General features: G+C 39.0%; 1 protein-coding gene across 10 annotated transcripts in view; it reads right to left on the reverse strand.

Moving 5' to 3' along the window:
* Nucleotides 1-19915, reverse strand: part of taf1 (TAF1 RNA polymerase II, TATA box binding protein (TBP)-associated factor) — a 137444-nt gene that overhangs the window by 5921 nt on the left and 111608 nt on the right. For 8 of the 10 annotated variants that reach the window (XM_048605021.1, XM_048605016.1, XM_048605022.1 and 5 more), the window contains 4 exons: nucleotides 19683-19799; nucleotides 16190-16321; nucleotides 15933-16083; nucleotides 6257-6434 (listed from right to left, as the gene is read on the reverse strand). In XM_048605021.1, coding sequence (XP_048460978.1) covers nucleotides 6257-6434; nucleotides 15933-16083; nucleotides 16190-16321; nucleotides 19683-19799 — 578 coding nt within the window. Of the gene's footprint in view, nucleotides 1-6256; nucleotides 6435-15932; nucleotides 16084-16189; nucleotides 16322-17325; nucleotides 17461-19682; nucleotides 19800-19915 lie in introns of all 10 variants that reach the window. The other 2 variants (XM_048605025.1, XM_048605023.1) reach the window with 2 other exon arrangements.

The raw sequence follows: 19915 nt of genomic DNA on the forward strand, positions 1-19915 counted from the left end.
GTTTACACAACTCTGCCTTATTCAAGCCGTGGGGTGAAGGGTAGACACATTAACACACTTTATGCTTGTGTGTTCAGGGCAGTTTTGGCCAGAGACAAGTCTTCTGATTGCTTTTACAATCAGGAAAGGTCAAAGAATGTTAAGCATAGTAACAACTTATAGAGTCATACAGCACAGAAACAGACCCTTCGGTCCAACCAGTCCATGCCAACCATAATCCCAATCTAAACTAATCCCACCTGCCTGCACTTGGCTCATATCCCTTCAAACATTTCTTATTCATGTAGTTATCAAAATGGCTTTTAAAACTCATAACTATCTATATCCACCACTTTTCCTGGAAGTTCATTCCACACATGAATCATTCTCTGCAAACAAAAAATTGCCCCTGTCTTTTTTAAATATTTCTCCTATCATCCTAAAAACGTGCCCTATTGTCTTAAAATCTCCCAGCCCGGGGAAAAGACACCTGCAATTTACTTTTATCTACCTTTACAAACTTCTTGAAGGTCACCCCTCCACCTCCCACACTCCAATGGAGAAAAGTCTTAGCCTGTTCAGCCTCTCCTTATAACTCAAACCCTCTATTCCCGGAAACATCCGGGTAAATCTCTTCTGAACACACTTCACTTTAATGATATCCTTCCTACAATATAGACTAGAACTGGACACAGTACTCAAAAAAAGTAATGAAGGCAACCGTGTTAAATACCTTCTTAACCACCCTATTTATGTGCAATGCAAATTTCAAAGAATTGTGTACCTGAACCCCTTGGCCTCTCTGATCTGCAACACTACCCAAGGCCCTACTTTTAACTGTAGAAGTCATCCCCTTGTTTGCTTTACCAAAATGCAGTGCATTTATTCAGATTAAACTCCATCTGCCACTCTTCAGCCTATTGGCCCAATTGATCAAGAGCTCTTTGTTCACTGTCCGCCATACCACCAATTTTGGTGTCATCTGTAAATTTACTACTACTACTAACTGTTAACAAGATCAGGGAGATAACTCCCACTGTTCAGCCTCCTGTTACACACTCAGGATATGAAGAAATTCTAGAGATCAAAAACTGCAGTGAGACAGACTTAGGAAAGGGGGGAAAGAAGAAGCAGTTTGCAAGGTGGGGAATAAAAGACAGAATCAGATGGGAGAGGCGTGAATGGGGGAAACAGACTTCTTTATTATATCATAAGCATGTGATTTCTGTTTTAATTTAGACAGTAGAGGAGAAGCCTCTTGCCTACAAGCAGAAACAGAAAGCATCCCCATCATTTTTCATCCTGTATGGAGAAATAACAGAAAATCTGGTAGCTGTTCTTCTCACCATTTTCCTGTAAACTGCTCTATCTGCAAACTCCCTTGTTGAAGGCGAAAGACACCTTCAGAGGCACTGAAAGGCAAATCCTCAACCAGTAAAGGAAAAACTGAGAATCAGCATATCAACAAATTTACATCATCAGCAAAGAATTAGAAGGAGTCAAAAGAAAGCTGAAAGAAAACAACTTATGGACAACTATGATCGAGACTTAAGCCAGAACTGTGCTTCTCGGATACTTTCCCCCACCCACAATATTTGTATCTTGTCTATTTGTGTTGTTGCCTCTTCGTGTGTTGTTGTGTGTGTGTATGGAGATTTCAGGAAAGGGGTAGAGTTGAAGTTACAGTTATACATTAGCAATTCAGCTTGTCCATTTTCTGCCATTGGTTAAAAGCGGTTTGATTACAATAAATAATTATTTTCTTGTTATGGCTTTCCTACTGTGTTAACCTGAATTGGAAAGGTAAAATTCATTGGTTTTTCATACTTGTGATGGCTCTGGAAATAGCGGGACTCGATTTCCAACGCTCCACCCCAATGAGTCTTTGAAGAAAAGTGGGAAATATTTGTGAGGCATAGTACTCTTTGGTCCCTTGCTGAAACATACACCATGTCAAAAAGTCTGTGGGTAGGGAAGACCAACGTCCCACGGTCTTGAAACCTCGTGACTCCCAAATAGCCGAACTTGCACAACAATGTCATACCTGCAACCCTAGAGCGGCAGTCATGCACAATTATATGGAATCCTTCAGCCTCAGTTGCCATGGTGAGCAGATGTTACCCCTGCTAATGTGCATTAAGTCTGGGAGCAACAGAAGAGGCAAAAGACTCTAACAAGTTAGTTAGACCAGCAAGGTGTGTGACATACTCAAGGACACAGTCATGACATTTGGGTAAGGCAGTGTGGCTAGTCACAACAGTAAAGTTTTGGATCAGACATAACACTTAGGAATAGATAGTCATGGTCAAAAAATAGGACATACAGAAGATGTTGGGCCCCCTGAATCCAATAGTGACCGGAAATGAGAAACCTCTGCCAGACAAAGTAACCTACAAATTTGTGACAAAGATGATCTAAACGTCCAGGACAATTCAGTCATTATCATAGAATCTCTACAGTGTGGAAGCTCGCCATTAGGCCCATCGAGTCCACACTGACCCTCCGAAGATCATCCTGCCCATCTGTGGACACTAGGCACCCAGAGGAAACCCACGGAAACACAAGGAGTAGGTGCAAACTCCAGGAAGTCGCCTGAACGTGGAATTGAACCTGACTGAGCCAGGTAGAAAAGCTTGCTAATTTCATACAGGTCATGGATAGACATTGCATTGATTTATTAGGAATGGAAGAAGAAAGATGGTTAGAATCTGGTCAAATGAAAAAGAATAAATCAGCTGCTTTACTTGTCAGGTGGTGAAAAGTGTTGGGATGCCAGTAAAAAAGCTATTGGCCAATCTCAAAGTGATCATGATTAAGATCAAGAAAAGGCCTTTTGATCTAATTATCATAGACATTTATGCACAAACAAAACTTCACAGAAAGCAAAGGAATTTTATGATGACATCAAATGTTATGATCAAGTTAAATCAAAGCATCAAATACTAGTAATGCACATTGGTCAACAGGGCTTCAGATCAAGAAAGGAAAGAGAGACACTGCCCAAATTTTGTCAAGCACCTTTTTTTAAGCAACCAAAAGGACAATATATTTGGAGAGGTCCAGGCAATTGATTAGGTGATGGTGAAGCAATGTTTTTAAAACAACATACAGATATTCATGTCTAACCCAGCACAGATATTAATTCAGAACATCGTCTTATTGTGACAAATAGCAACATAGAACTGAAAATAGCAAAAACAAGGTGGACAATAATTTAGATCTTGACAAGTTGAAGAATGAAAACATGTGATAGGTATTCAATTTTAAAAGAACAAGTATAAATGCCTCAAACTTGATGAAGCTGAACAAAGTTGTCACAACAACAAAATGAAAGCCAATGGATAAATATGAAGTACACAACATGCTGCAAAGCAAATAACACCAAAACAAAACAGAAAACACATGTAGAATCATAGAAAATAGGAGTAGGCCATTCAGCCCGCTCTGCCATTCAATATGATAATGATTGATCATTGACTTCAGTACCATGTTCCCGTGCTCTCCACTTGATCAGTTTAGTACTAAGAACTATTAACTATTATTCAATGTTTTGGCTTCAAAGACTCACCACCCTCTGGGTGAAGAAATCTCAGCCCAAAAGGGCCCAGCCCATATCTTTAAACTGTGACCTTGGTCATCAGGAACGTCCTTTCTGCAATTACCCTGTCTAGTCCTGTCAGAATTCTAGAGGTTTCTATAAAATTCACCCATCATGCTTCTAAACTTCAAAGCAATCCAGTCTGTTTTCAAATGTCAGTGTTGCCACCCCAGGAATTAGTCTGGTAAACCTCACTGCACTCCCTCCAAGGCCAGAGCATCATTCCTCAGATAAGGAGATCAAAACTGCACATATTACTCCAGGTGTGGTCTCACCAAGGCCCTATACAATTGCAGCAAGACATCCCTGCTCCTGCACTTGATTCCTCTTGCAATGAAGCCAATATACCATAGTCTTCTTCAGCTGCACATGCACGCTTACTTTCAGCAATTAGTGCATAAGGACATGAAGATCTCAGCACGCCTCTGCCTCTCCAATTCTTTGCCACTCAGACAATAATCTTCCATCCTGTTTTTGCCACAAAAGTGGATAACCTGACATTTAACTATATTACACTTCATCTGCCATGTATTTGCAGACTCACTCAACTTGTCAAAATGACAGTGAACATCACCGCATCCTCTTCAAAGTTTATCTTTGCACCCAGCTTTGTGTCATTTGCGAATTTGAGTACATTACACTTAGTTCCCTCATTTAAATCTTTAATATATATTCTGAATTACCAGGGCCTAAACAGCAATCCCTGCGGTACCCCACTAATTACTGCCTGCCACTTGGAAAAAAGACCCATTTATTCCTACTCTTTATATCCTGAATGCCAATCAGTTCCTCATTCATGTCTATAGTCTATACATACCCCAATCCCATATGCTTGAATTTTACATGCTAATATTGTATGTGGACCTTACCAAAAGCCTTGTGAAAGTCCAAATAAAGCACATCCACTGGCTCGCATTTTCAACTCTACTTGAAAAATTCCACTAGATTTGTCAAGCATGATTTCTCTTTTGCAAATCCATTTTGACTCTGTCGAATCCTGTCAGTTTCAAGTGTTTTGCTATTACATCTGTTATAATGAACACTAGCACTTTTTCCACTACCGAAGTCAGACTAACCAGTTTATAATTCTGTTTTCTCTCTCCCTCCTCACATTAGCAAACCTACAATCTACAGGAAGTGTTCCAGAGTCTACAATTTACGGAGAGGTAGACTGACAGAGTCATACAGCGTGGCAACAGACCCATCGGTCCTATTTGTCTGTGCTGACCAGACATCCCAATCTGACCCAGTCCCATTTGCCACATTTGGCCCATATCCCTCTAAATTCTTCCTACTCATATGCCCATCCAGATGCCTTTTAAATGTTGTAATTGTACCCCCCTCCACCACTTCCAGATGACCACTAATGCATCAATCATTTACGGGGCCAGTTCCTTTCATACTCTATTATGGTCATCTTTCCCTAAAGGACATCATACTGCTAGAATGCAATTATGCCTTTTTCAGTACAAACAATATCCAGTCTCAAATAGCATGCTTTCTCATTGTTTTCTTAAAGTATTGTTCCAGAGAATCATCACATACAAAATACAGCAATTCGTCCTCTATGGGACTGTTCCTGATTTGATTTGCTCAAACTATATGCAGATTAATGTGAATGACAGAATAAGATACTAGCAATGAAAGAACAAAGGAAAGAAACACATTAGCATGATGAAATTGAACATAAAGTAAAGGCAGCAAGGTAAAGAGAAATAGTATAATGAGATGGGAGTGCTGAAACATTGGAGCTGGGGGGAAAAAAAAATCACAAAATGGGAATTGTGCACCAGAAGATCAAATCTTTGACAAATAAAAAGAGACAACAACAGATAATGGATGCATAAAAGACAAAGGTGGTAAAACATTGTTTGAAAGGGATGCAGTAGCAAAATGATGGATACAACATATGTGAAGTCTATGATAATTAAAATCAAGACAGTCCTCAAGGTATGGAGGCAAACAATGGATGAAACACATCAGAGGTAAATAATACTTTCAAATTGATGAGTACAGGAAAATGTCTAAAAATCATAACAAAAAAAAACATCAAAGGAACGATTGGTAAAAATCTGAAAATGACCCTGGAGTAGAAACACGGGAGAGAATATTTAACCTAAGAATATTTGTCAATAAATATCTAGAAGTAAACAATAACATTTACATAGGTTTCATAGAATATTAAAAAGTGTCCAATCGTGTTTATCATGAAAGGTTAATAGACATGTTGTTCATGTGTTAACACTGACAGTAAAGATGTGAGATTTATTTAATGCCTATACTGGAACCAATAGTGAGCAACAGGTTTGAAGAATCAAAGTCAGACTTGTTTTAAGTGAAGAGACGAGTAAGGCAGGGATAAAATATTCAGTCTAGACTCGGAACAGATATTCAAAGAAAGGCCATGTAACTATTGAGAAAACAATTCACCCAAATATTCAAGGTGACTGGCAATAATTAAAATAGGTAAATCATCATATAAAACAAAGAGAATGGAACCACTTGTGTGTAACAGCATCAAAGCAAGAGTAACAAATTGTTTAACAGCACTATCAAGTGTCTGCATTCCTTTGTACATCTGTTAACACTTCTTTCTGCTTCGTGAACTTGGTCCCTGCTGGTTCAAAGGAACATGCTTTTTAAATAAGTGATAAACCCACCCTGCTCAATTAATTTTACCTTACATTACTGTCCTCCATGATCTGAGAGGTCTCACCACCATCTCCTTCATAGGACATCATGCTCTCCTCATTCTCCATTCCCATGCGTGTATTCTCAGGTATTAGATGAGGTCTTTTTGGTCGAATGGCAGGCATTTCAACATCAGAGTCACTCCCACTCTCACTGAGCTGAATGGCTATTTGAAACAATGAAAGTACTCAAATTAACCGGCAAAGTTACCGTTATCACTCACTAAGAACCTCAAAAGAGTGTTTGTTTCATACTCAAGTTAGGACACAACTGCTCTTTATGTACCAGAATGGTATATGCAACAACTCATTTTCTCAGAGATAGTAAGAACTACAGATGCTAGAGTCAGAGATAACACAGTGTGGAGCTAGAAGAACACAGCAGGCCAGGCAGCATCAGAGGAGCAGGAAAATTGACGTTTTGGGTCGGGACCCTTATTCTGAAATGAAGGGTCTTTCCAAGTATTTAAAGCAGCAAAACAGAAAGTCAAGTGCACCCTAAAGTATAATCCTTATTCATCTTCAAATATTAAGACATTGTTCAGTGTCAACACTTAACCATGTACAATGGATTTTAATATGTACATAAATCTCTATTCTCTCATTTACAGGGGAAACATCCATTGAAATCCTTTTAGTTTCTTACATATGAGTGAATTTCCAATGTCCATTTGCAGAAAAGGAGAGGTTCTGCTAAGGAAATATGAGGAACTATATGCTAAATTGAAAAGCATAACCTCAAAGGTAATAATCTCCCAACTACTACCTTTACAAATTGGTGTAGTTCAAATAAGATTAGGAGTTAAAAGATTGGTGTAGGAGAAATGGGTTTAGATTCATGGCACGCTGGAACTAATATTAGGCAAAGTTGGAGCTGGGATGGTTTTCACCAGAATTGCACTGGAAACAGTATTTTGGCGAGTTATATTCTTGGGTATGTAGAGAAGGCTCGAAAGTAAATACAATTGATTAGGTAACACTAATGGAAATGGTGCTTCAAGTATGGCAGGAAGGGACAGAACATACACTCTAAGAAAGTATAAGCAGATAAGGCCAGAGGTTACAAAAACAGTAAAAAGGCTAAACTAAAGATGGTGTCTGAATATATATAGCATTTATAGGATCACGAGTAGGCCATTCAGCTCCTGAAGGCTTTCCATCACAAAACAGATGAATTGACAGCACAAACAGAAATAAATATGTATGCTCTGGTAGTCATTACAGAGACAGAGATGACTTTATTTCCAGACATCAATCAGTTTGGGTAGAGATGAGATATGGAAAAGCTAAGGAGCTATTTCATAGTAGTAACCATACTGTATAATGGATATACAGGAAAAAATAATGAGGGCTTGTGAGAAAGGTGCAGCAATAATCCATATATTAATTAACGAATCACATTAAGAAAGGTAGAAAGAACGATGAGTTCTTAGAGCATTTTTGGGAATGTGTCTTAGAGCAGCATGTTCTAGAGCCTACCAGATCTAGTATAGCTCTGGTTATGTGATGAAAGAAGATTAGTTACCTCATGGTAGACCTAGAAAATCAAATTCTATTTGAAGGAAAGAAGATTTTTCTAAGATAGGTATTTTAAACAAAATAAGGGCAATTATGAGGACATGACTCAGCTCTTAACCAAGCTGGCTAAAATGAACTGAGAAATAAGATTTCAAGATAGGTCAGTAGAAAAGCAATGGCAGATATTTAAGGAAATACTTCAGAATACTCAAAAAAGGTACATGCCAATGAGGAAAAGAGACTCCAAGAGAAGGATCCACCGTATTGGTTAACTAGGATGTTAAGACAACATCAAATTGAAAGAAAAAGCTTAAAATGAAGCAAAAATGAGTGGCAAGCCAGAAGATTGGACAGAATATTGTTACTCTCCTGGAGCAGAGTTTTAAATTGGTTATAGTCCAGTCAGAGACCTGTAACCTTTTGCTTAATCTTGAAGGAGGAATCCCAAGTATTTAACAATTGTATAAAGCCACAAAGATCCACAAAGTTTGAACAACCAAGCATAAACTTTACCGAACAAATAAGTAAAATTGCTTAAAAATATCAATCTTACACTTTAAAATCAGATGCTCTTGTGGCATAGCCCTCTGAACCAGAAGGCCCAGATTTAAGTCTCACCTGTTCCAGAGGTGTGATGTAACACATCTGAACAGGTTGATTAAAACTATCTATACACTAACATAAATAATCAACCCAAGGAATACCTAAATTAGCCAGAAAAGTACAGCGAAACACAATATGCTGCAGATTAAATTTCTTTGTATGGCACATACTGTGTCCTAGATTGTTTTTTGCATTTAGTGGTGCACTTCTGACCAGATGATCATATCCTTTAAATATTTAAAATGACTGTTGGTTCGAGCCACAAGGCCTCCACACATGAACTAGGACTCTCAGCTTACTGGGGGTTGGAGTTCTCAGCCTCCACACAGTACTATAAAAAGGGCCTCAGACACCGAAGCAACCTTGCAATTATGTCACAGACTTGCACATCAGTGAGCATAAATAGTAATGTGGGAAGAGCTAGAACTCACAACACTATACCACACTAGACGAGAACTTTAGAGTCTTGAGAGAACATAGACATCAACAAACAAAGGGGGAAGGATCAATCCTTATCTAATATAATTGAAGAATCAGAGCATGGTATATCTCAGATTACCATGTACAGCAGCATTTAGTACTGAAGTACAATAAACAGTGTTATTGTGAAGTGTAAGCTTGAAAACAGTTCCTGGTTTGCCTTTTCCTTGACAAATCTTTCTTGAGCACAGTCTCAGCATGGCAACAAACCATGTGACAAAATACTCAGAAACAAGATTAAGTCAGTTTCATAACAAAACAAAGAACAGCAAAGAATGATTGAAAGCTTAATCAGAGACAAAGTACAAGAGAAAGCCAGCTAGAAATATAAAAACAAACAATAAGAATTTCTACACATATTTTAAAAAGGAAAAGGGCAAGTAAATGAATGTTAATCCTGTGGAGACCAAATCTGGGAAATTAGTGACGGAAAATAAGGAAATGGTGAATAAACCAGATATATTATGTTTGTCATTAATCTACAGGATACAAATAATAATCCAGAAATAAATGTCAATCAGGAAATTAAACACAAAGGAGGAACTTAATACAACTGCACTCAACGGGAAAAGCCAGAAACAACTGGCCAGTCAGCTTACTGTTGGTCACAGAGAAAATTCTGAAATACTGTGGGCAGTTAGAAAATCTCAGTGCAATCAGGCAGAGTCAGCAAGGTTTTGTAAAAGGAAAATCATGTTTGATTGCTTATTTCCTCAAAGAACTCCAATGTGGCTTAAGGGAAACCGGTCACTGTGTATTACTAATATTTTGAGAAGGCATCTGACAAAGGGCCAGATCAAAGGCGCAAACTATGCAAAATAAGCTCATGGCATGGATGGGGTTTTGGTAAAGTGATAGTTTGGATGGAGAATTGTTTCATTAAGAGGCAATAGACAATGGGCATAGATGGCAATATGTGACAAGTCATGTACTACTGGACACTGCTGAAGCCTCAACTGTTTATAATATATATTAATAACTTAAATTAAGGAACAAAGTGTAGTATCTGCTGATAAATTTTCTGATAACACAAAGATATGCACAAAAACAAATTGGACAGGAAATTATGAGTCTGCAAAAGGATATAGACCCGTTAAGTAAGCGGACAAAAATTTAGCAGATGGAGCATTATGTAAGAAAATTTGAACTTGTCCACTTTGACATCAAAAATTAAGAAAAAGCAGCATATTATTTAAAGAGAGGGAACAAAATTCTGAGGTGCAGAGTGATCTGAGTGTCCTGGTACATGAATCTCAAAGTTTGAATGCAGGTGCAGCAAGTAATTAGGAACAGATGAGGAAGACAAATGGAATATGGTTATGGGTGGCACCGTATTTGTTGGTTAGCACTGCTGCCTCACAGCACCAGGGACCCGGGTTCGATTCCACTTTGGGTGACACTCTGTTTGGAGTTTGCATATTCTCCTGGTGTCTGCGTGGATTTCCTCCGGATGCTCCAGTTTCCTCCCACAGTCCAAAGATGTGCAAGTTAGGTGGATTGGCCATGTTAAGTTGCCCATTAGTGTCCAGGGATATGCAGGATAAGTGAGTTAGCCACGGGAAATGCAGGGTTACAGGAGTGTATCAGGGTGGGATGCTCTACGGAGTGTTGGGACTCGAGTGCTGAATGGCTTGATTCCTACATCGTAGGGATTCTACGATTCCTTTTGCAAAGGAATTGTAATATAAAAGATGTGTGCTTCACTACAGCTTGTCACATTAATATAACATGGATAATTGATTTTTTTTTTAATGATTTTGTCCGATTTTAGACCTGGGACTTACATGGAGCAAAATGGTTCATAAAGGAACCAAAAACACTGAACATAGCAATTGCCTGACCAGACAAATGATCGGTTTTCATGAAATTAATGTGATTTAGACAAAAATAACCTGAACTGAAATTAACATTTAATCCAAAAGGAAATAAAACCAGTTGACCTCCTACTACTACCCTTCCCTCTCTACCCCACCATGCCACACCAAGAGACATGATAAGGTCGTTATACTGTACCTAATTTGTATTATTACAAGAATTTTTCACGTTAGCAATGGAGCATCACCCAAAGTCAGGAAATTCACAAACAAGCTAGTATTTCAAGGAGCTGCTTTTGGCAGAGAAAAATAACATTGATTTTTCATCACAGAATTGAAACAAACTAGAAATACCACCCTCCATCACTGCCTCTTAAGAAGAAAAGCCATACAGCTCTGACTGAAAAGAAACTTTAGAAAACTGAAAATTTAAGGCTTTGGCGACCTTCACAACTGCTGACGGTTCCAGAAACCAACTAACCAACCAAGAACTCAGGTTTAATGACGTCTTAATACAATAATACAATTCAATACGGCACAGGACCAAGCCCTTCGGCCCACCAAGCCTGCACCAATTCCTATTCCTTATTTAGATACAGTACTTATTGCACATGCACGGTTTTTATATCTCTGTTCATCTCCTGTTCATGTTTCTATCAAGATATGCCTTAAATGTTGCTAGCGTGCCTGCTTCCACCACCTCCACTGGCAGTGCTTTCCAGGCACCCACCGCCTCTGTGCGAAAATGTTTCCCCGCACTTCTCCCCTGAACTTTCCCCCTCACCTTAAACTGGTGTCCTCTTGTACTTGACCTTTCTATCCTGGGAGAAAGACTCTGACTATCCAATCTATCTGTGCCTCTCACCATTTTGTAAACCTCTATCAGGTCATTCCTCAGCCTCTGTCTTTCTCGTGAAAACAAGCTGATTTTATCCAACTTCTCCTCATAACAAAAACCCTCCAGACCAGGCAACATTCTGGTAAACCTTTTCAGCACCCTCTCCAAAGCATCCACATGGTAGTGTGGCGACCAGAACTGTATGCAATATTCCAAATGTGACCTAACAAAAGTTTTGTACAGCTGTAACGTAACTTGCCAACTTTTATATTCACTGCTCTGGCCAATGAAGGCAAGCATGCTGTATATGTCTTTTTGACCACCTTATCCACCTGTGTTGCAACTTTCAGAGGTCTAAGGACCTGTACACCCAGCTTCCTCCGTATGCCAGTGCTCCTAAGGATTCTGCCATTTATTGTACAATTCACACCTGAATTTTATCTTCCAAAATGCATCATCTCGCATTTGTCCGAATTAAACTCCATCTGCCGTTTCTCTGCCCAAACCTACAATCTGTTCATATCCCATTCTATTGTTTGACAATCCTCATTGCTATCTGCAACTCCGCCAATTTTGGTGTCATCCACAAACTTAGACCACGTACATTTTCCTCCAGATCATTTATATATATAATACAAACAATAAACATCCCAGCACAGATCCCTGCGGAACACCGCTAGTTACTGATCTCCATTCCAAAAAGCACCCTTCCATCAGTACTCTTTGTCTTCTACAACCAAACCAGATTTGTACCTATCTAGCCAACCCACCCCAGATCCCATGAGACTCTACCTTCTGTACCAACCTGCCATGGGTTACCTTATCAAATGCCTTACTGAAGTCCATGTAAACAACATCCACTGCCCTTCCCTCATCAATTATTCTTGTCACCTCCTCAAAAAACTCAAAATTCGTGAGAGATGACCTTCCTTGCACAAACTCATGCTGCCTATTACTAAGAAGTCCATTAGTTTCCAAATGTGAATAAATCCTGTCTCTCATCATCTTCTCCAATAGCTTCCTCACTGCTGATGTCAGGCTCACCAGCCTGAAATTACCTGGATTATCTCTGTTTCTGTTCTTAAACAAAGGAACAACATTGGCAATTCTCCAGTCCTCTGGAACTTCGAATGGGGCCAAGAGGATGCAAAAATATCTGTTAAGGCCCCACCTGTTTCCTCCCTTACCTCCTATAGTGTCCTAGGATAGATTCCATCTGGCCCTGGGGCTTGTCTACTTTAACGTATTTCAAGACACAACACTTCCTCCTTCATTATGTTGACCTGCCCGAGAGAATTCACACATCTTTCCCTAATGTCAGCATCCTTCATGTCCTTCTCTTTGGTGAATACTGATGGAAAGTACTCATTAAGGATTCCCCATTTCCTCTGACTCCACATATAACCTCCCTTCTATATCCTGGAGTAGGCCCACTCTTTCCTCAGGTACCCATTATTCCTAATACATGTACAAAATGCCTTGGGATTCTCCTTAATCCTGCTGGCCAAGGACATGTCATAGCCCCTTTTAGCACTAACTCTCCATTTGTGCTCCTTCCTACTTTTTCTATATTCTTCGAGGACTTGTGTGTTTTTAGTTGCCTAGACCTTAGCTAAGTTTACTTTTTTTTTGACTAAGCTAATAATTTCCCCTGTCATCCAAGGTTCCCGAATCCTGCCATTCCTGTCCTTCATTTTCACAGGAATATGTCTGTCCTGCACTCTAATCAACTTGTCCTTAAAAGACTCCCACATGTCAGATATGGATTTACCGCAAACAGCTGTTCCCAATGCACATTGTCCAATTGTCGCTTAATTCGGTTACAGCTGGCCTTTCCCCAATTTAACACCTTAATTCGAGGTCCACTCGTCCCTATCTGTAAGTGTTTGAAAAATTACAGAATTATGGTCACTATTCCGAAAATACTCCCCCACTGAAACTTTCATCACCTGGCCAGGTTCATTTCCCAATACCAGGTCCAGTATGGCCCCATCTCTTTTTGGACTATCCACATACTGTTGCAAAAAAAAAAAAAACTCTCCTAGACACACCTAACAAATTGCTCCTCATCCAAACTCCCAGCAGTAAGGGAATTCCAGTCAATACGGGAGAAGTTAGAATCAACCACCAAAACAACTCAGTTATTTTCATATCCTTCCACAATCTAACCATATATCTCTTCCTTGATCTTCTGCTGGCAGCTATGAAGTCTACAGTACAATCCCAGCATTGTGAATGCCCTACCCTTCCTATTCCTGGCCTTTACCCATTATGCAACGCTGCAAAATCCCTCCAGGATGTTCTCCCTCAACACAGCTGTGATATACTCCCTAACCAGTAATGCAACTCCTCCAGCTCTTTTGCTTTCTCTTCAATCTCGTCTAAAACATTAACATCCTGGAACATTAAGATGTCAATCCTGTCCCTCTTTCAACCATCAATTCTTTTAACTTCTTTTCATACTAGCCATGTTACCCCTTTGTGTGGACATTCATAATTCTATGGGTGTGTATATAGTTGGGTCTGTGTGCATGTGTCTGTCTGTGAATGTCTGTGTGCATGTTGGTGTCTGTGTGCACACATGCACGTGGATCCTTGTGTGTGGTTGTGTGCATGGTATCTGTGCATCTCTGCAGATGTCTTTCTTTTTGGAGAAGTTGGACAAACACCACTTTCCCTCTGGGAATTGATGTCTCTCCTTCCACTGGGGTTGGGGATGTGGAGTCATTTATTATCAGCAAGGAGGGGTTATCTCTCACTCTGCGGAGATGTGCACCTCTCACTCTATGGAATAATGGTAGCCATGATGTGAAGGTGCTCGTGTTGGACTGGGGTGGACAAAGTCAGAAGTCACACAACACCAGATTATAGTCCAACAGATTTATTTGAAATCACAAACTTTTGGAGCTCTGCTTCAAAGTCTTCACCTGACAAAGGAACGATGCTCCAAAAGTTTTTGATTTTGAATGAACCTGTTGGACTATACCCTGGTGTTGTGTGACTTCTCACTCTGTGGAATGAACGAGAGAGATTACTGAAGCTAGATCTTCCTCCCTGGGGAAAAAAGCTGCGGGATGACCCATAGAGATTTTTAAAATCTCGACAAGGTTTTCCCAGATTGGATACAGATATTGTTTCCTTTTGTTGGAAAGAACATTACTGAAGACCAAAAATGTAAGATAGTCATCACAAAATCCAATAGGGTAATTAAGAACGACGATCTTAACCAAGGAATGCTAAGAATGTGGAACTCACCACTGCATGGAGTGGCTGAAAAAATAAATACAAATGCATTTCAGAGCAAGTTAGACAAGCATAGAAAAGGTAAGAGAATAGCAGATTACAATAATTGGTTTAGGAGAGGAAAAACTGGAAAAGAGTGAAGAGGAGAATAAATGCATTGTATGGACAATTTGGCCAACTAGGCTATTTCAAATCCATATATCCCATTCAATCCTATGAACAGCAAACCCTGCTAACATATTTCAGTTTTAAGCAGCACTAACCACATCACTGTTATTTTTTACCTATACTTGTTCCAAGATCAAATATTTTTGTAGTACTGCCTCAAAGGCTTATTGGAACATTGTGATATCGTGACATACAGAGTAGAGATGATAGTTTCAAAACTGAGTTTGTACTGAGCTAACTGGTCTCAGCTTGGGCTTGACAATTAAGTTCAACAGAGAGGTACAAAGAAGAAATATCAGCTAGGTTTTATGTTCCCAATCATTTTTATTGAGTTCTGCTACAAAGAGTGTGCATATGAATATCAGGTGAGCATAGGACCATTACTTTTGGGGAAGCCACCCCAGACTGGGCAACTCACTGGCAATTGGGCTATGTAGATGGGAACTGGAAACAATTATACTCCAAATCAGGATAAAGCTGTTGAAGGAGCAAGTTGTAAGAAGTATTTCTTGCATTGTATTCAACAGTCATTGCTTGATGCCCTGTCTCACTAACTGACCTTGTGGTGGAATCGGGCTCAAATTCCATTTTGAGGGATAGTTAATTGTTATTTTAAAATCAACACTCAATCTACTTAATGACAGCAACTTCAATATTTTCTTTTATAAAAAGAATGTAGACAGTCTTGAATCATTATGTTTTCAGCTCTACCTTCAGAGGTTAAATGCCTTGTCATTTTCAAAAGTTTCCTCCTTCTGGATTTTCCATGTGATCACCTCCTGTAATTTCATTCCTGTTTCCTGCTCAATGTTCTCCAATCCATTACAAAGCATATGGACTATATTTTATACAGAAAATATAACATTTAACTATACAATGTTGCAAGAATTTCACTTACAGGACTTGGTTGATTCTATTTATCTTTTATCTGCTTTTGAATATTACTTTGAAGAAGTCAAGTTCACAATGCAATCTAGAATAGCAGCAAACATGCTACTCACAAGAAAATGGATTGTCTCCTTCTTCCTCGTCACTATGATCTTCATCCTCTCCATCTGACATCAGCAAGTCTTCATACAACACACTTGCCTGACGCTGTGGTACATTTATCTCATCCTCATCTTCCATTTCACACTCTCCCTCAGTTGTTTCCTGGTAAAGATAACACAGCAAAGTATTTTATGATGTGTTTCATAAATTAAAACAGAAATACATGAACAGGTTAATGAAACATTCAAAGGCTGCAATAAGTTATTACATGCAGAGCATGGTAAAAGTCACTTGCTGGGGCAGGTGTCTTCGGTTTACCATCATCATCTTCCTCAAAACCCTCCACATCCACATCAGATTCCTCCTCACCTGTCCTTATGCGTCCCTCACGGCAATGACCCTGAGAAACAAATATGAGATTTGGAAAGTAAAACAATCATTAAAGAGGAACATGCTTTCTTTCAAAGGAATTTCAAAGCCAGTTAAGTTCTAGGATCAATTCTTGCTCCATGTTGAGTAAGCTAAACTCAACTCAGCTGTAGTGATAATGGCAATGCTATGTTTAACTTCAGTCGGTGAATTGAAAAGAAAACTTAAAAACAAAAGTAATCTTCTGATTTCTATTCAGACTATTGCCAGACAGCATGTGTGTTCAAATACGTGGTAATGAGTGTACGTATGATAAAATTGCTTATCTACACTCCATAAATGTACTTAGAACTGAGGTACACCAAAATGCACAATAATCTGGGAACAATTTTAGTATCTAACAGGTGAACTGTATTGTTGGTATTTTATAGAGCTACCTTCATACAAGCATACCTTTGTGATCTGTGAAAATGTGCTTCAGAACAAATCAGTAGGTTCAGAAAAAGCGGAAAGTCAGTCATACCAGGATCTAGTGCAGACGTTCAGTTTAAGAGGGCTGTCTATCACTACCTCCACTGCCACATAAAGGAGATGTACACAGATATAACATAAGACAGCCTTAACAGATTATACATCAGGATGTTTCATGAATAAAAACAGAATTTTTAGAGTCCCTCCCAAAGCCAAGGAAGAACACTACTGAGTCATTTATTTACTGCCTTTCATAGAATCGTAGAATCCCTACAGTGTGGAAATTGAACCTTCGGCCCAACAAGTCTACACCGACCCTTGGAGCATCCCACCCAAACCCATCCCCCTATAACCCACCTAATCTACACATCCCTGAACTCTACGGGCAATTTAGCATGGCCAATCCACCTAGCCTGCACATCTTTGGACTGTGGGAGGAAACCCACACAGACACGGGGAGAATTTGCAAACTCCACTCAGACAGTCGCCCGAGGGTGGAATCAAACCCGGGTCTCTGGCGCTGTGAGGCAGCAGTGCTAACCACTGAGCCACCGTGCCGCCCACCTGAGCCAACCTGAGGTGCATTTTCTCTGGTGTTGTTGTTGAGGTGGCACTGGCAAACATAATACCTTCCCCTTGAAACAAAGAAAGGTCTCGAGAGGTAAGAAGTGGCATGTTTCCATCTTCAAATTCTTGTGGCTGAAACATCCGTAAAAGTAAGAGAGGCAACTTTTTTTGTATAACTTCTTAAAGCATTCGATTTTCTTTTTTCAGGGCTATGTGAATTGTAAAAAGAGATATATTGCCATATACATATCACCATCAGAGTAAACTGGTTAATATTCTCCAGTGATCTGATCAGCACATTAAGCATACAAACCCTCAGTGTACTTTAATACATATGCCACAAAAATAGAGGTTGTGTTCAATACAGAAGAGGACTTTGAAGTGACAGTGGGATCTGCAGACAAAATATGAAGATCTCCAGACAGAGCACAAGTAACTTTTCCTCAGTTATTAATTTTCCACATTCAGTGAAGACTTGTGCAATGACAGAACAATTTTACCAAACAACCAAGTTGGAATCAATGAAAGCATCTTCTAATTTCCTTCAGAACAGAATGTGGCAGGCAAATTATTATTGATGAATTATTATGCAGATCCTGGGATGACAGGACTGAAGTATGAAGTAGGACTGGATTGGTCAGGAGTATATTCACTGGAGTTTAGACAATTGAGGTAGGATCTCATAGAAACCTATAAAATTCTAACAGAACATGACAGGGTACACACAAGAAAGATGTTCCCAATGACTAGGGAATCCAGAACCAGGAGTCACATTCTAAGGATATGGAATAGACCATTTAAGACCGAGATAAGTGAAATTTATTTATCCAAAAAGAGTATTAAGCCTGTGGAATTCCCTGCCACAGAAAGCGGTTGAGGCCAAAACATTGAAACTTTTCAAAAATGAGATAGATATCGTTCTTAGAGCTTAAGGAATCAAAGGGTATGGGGAGAAAGGAAGAACAGGGTACTGAGTTGGATGATCAACCATGATCATACTGATTGGCGAAGTGGGCTTGATGGGCCAAATGACCTACTGCTACTTTTCTGTGTTTGAAACATTAACCATTACCTCAGCATAACGGTTCCAGACCTTAAATGTTTGGTTAGAAACCCAAGTTCAAACCTAGTTCTCTCTGAAGCTAACACAATATAAGCCCTGTTGTGTACATAATCGAGAAAGAGTCTATCGCGTTCTCAAGGCCACAGATTCAAAGAAACAATTAAGTGAAACCTATAGATGTGATTGAGAAGACAACTCTCTCTCTGGTATTTGAGTACTATAAAGCGATGGGGTTGTGATAGATAGGATTTCATTCTGCCATGAACTTCAAAATCTTCCAAATTCTTTTCTATATAAATAGTTTGATTGGTTCTATTTTATCTTTTTTTTGTATGCAATAAACTTGTTTTATTGTTAAAACCAAATTTGCAGCATTGTATACTTCTGTTTCAGTAAAGGCCACCACAGTAAACTGAAAGAAATGATCTACAAGCCAGCTTTCCGTCTGGGATATCTGATTGTCCAGAGTAACATCAGCTGGAACAATCATTGCAATAAATACCCAATTATCTGCCAAGACATTTAAATTATCAGTTCTTAGAGATTGTACTAATTTTTTTTTCTTATTTATACTTACAACAATTCCTCCAGTTTCATATATCAGTAAGCACTGTTGAACATAATATGTGATTCTCACCACCTTAAACATACTACGATATAGCAGTTTAAATAATACTTTTAATTTTTATTATGTTTAAGTCTGCCCAAGATAGTGGCAGATATGCTACAAATAAAATAAAACATTTTAACTATGTTGTCACTTAAATACAGCTATTTTACTGGCACAATGAGTGGTCTTTATTCCTGCAAACAGCTAGTCAGCACATCAAAATCCAGAGAATAGTGTATTTCAACAATTTACAACATCTACTTCAGAATCCAGTTCAGTTCTGATGAAAGGACACTGATCTGAAGTGTCAGCTCTATATTTTTCTGCACAAATGTTGTCTGATCCAGAATTGCCAGTCTTTTCCTTTTAATATCAGTTAAATCCTATTGAATGTTCTCCTTTAAAAATCCCAAACAAAGGTCAAAACTGATGCAGGGTTTATATCTTCATGCCTCAGACTTTGACCAAAGTAAAAGAATTACAAAAAGAGAGCAGGTGACAACTGTAAGACCAGCTTGGAATGTGAAAACACTACAACGTTCACTAATTTAACTGTGCACATATATATTGTGAAAGCATGAAGGCAGAGTTGAGAGAGATGTCTTATATTTTGACAACAGAAAGAATAGAAAGTATGTAGCGAAACAAGAATTAGGATAACCAAATTGCTTTAGCACCTACCTGAGGAGAATGAGGCCCTGGGGTCAGGGGATCAAGACTGTCAAACTCTGCAGCATCAAGAGCAGCCTCCTTGGCAGATGCAATATCTTTTTCGAGTTGAGTCAAATGTTCATCGTACTTATTTTTTAAGAAAAGAGAAAATCACATTTACTTAATCAAAAATAATTGTAAAGATTATAAGCTGCATCAAATATTTCCACATTAGGCTTACACTTTAGGGGACAAAATATTTT

Source organism: Rhincodon typus, chromosome 14 (genome assembly GCF_021869965.1).
Source record: "Rhincodon typus isolate 14 chromosome 14, sRhiTyp1.1, whole genome shotgun sequence".
Classification (NCBI taxonomy): Eukaryota; Metazoa; Chordata; class Chondrichthyes; order Orectolobiformes; family Rhincodontidae; genus Rhincodon; species Rhincodon typus.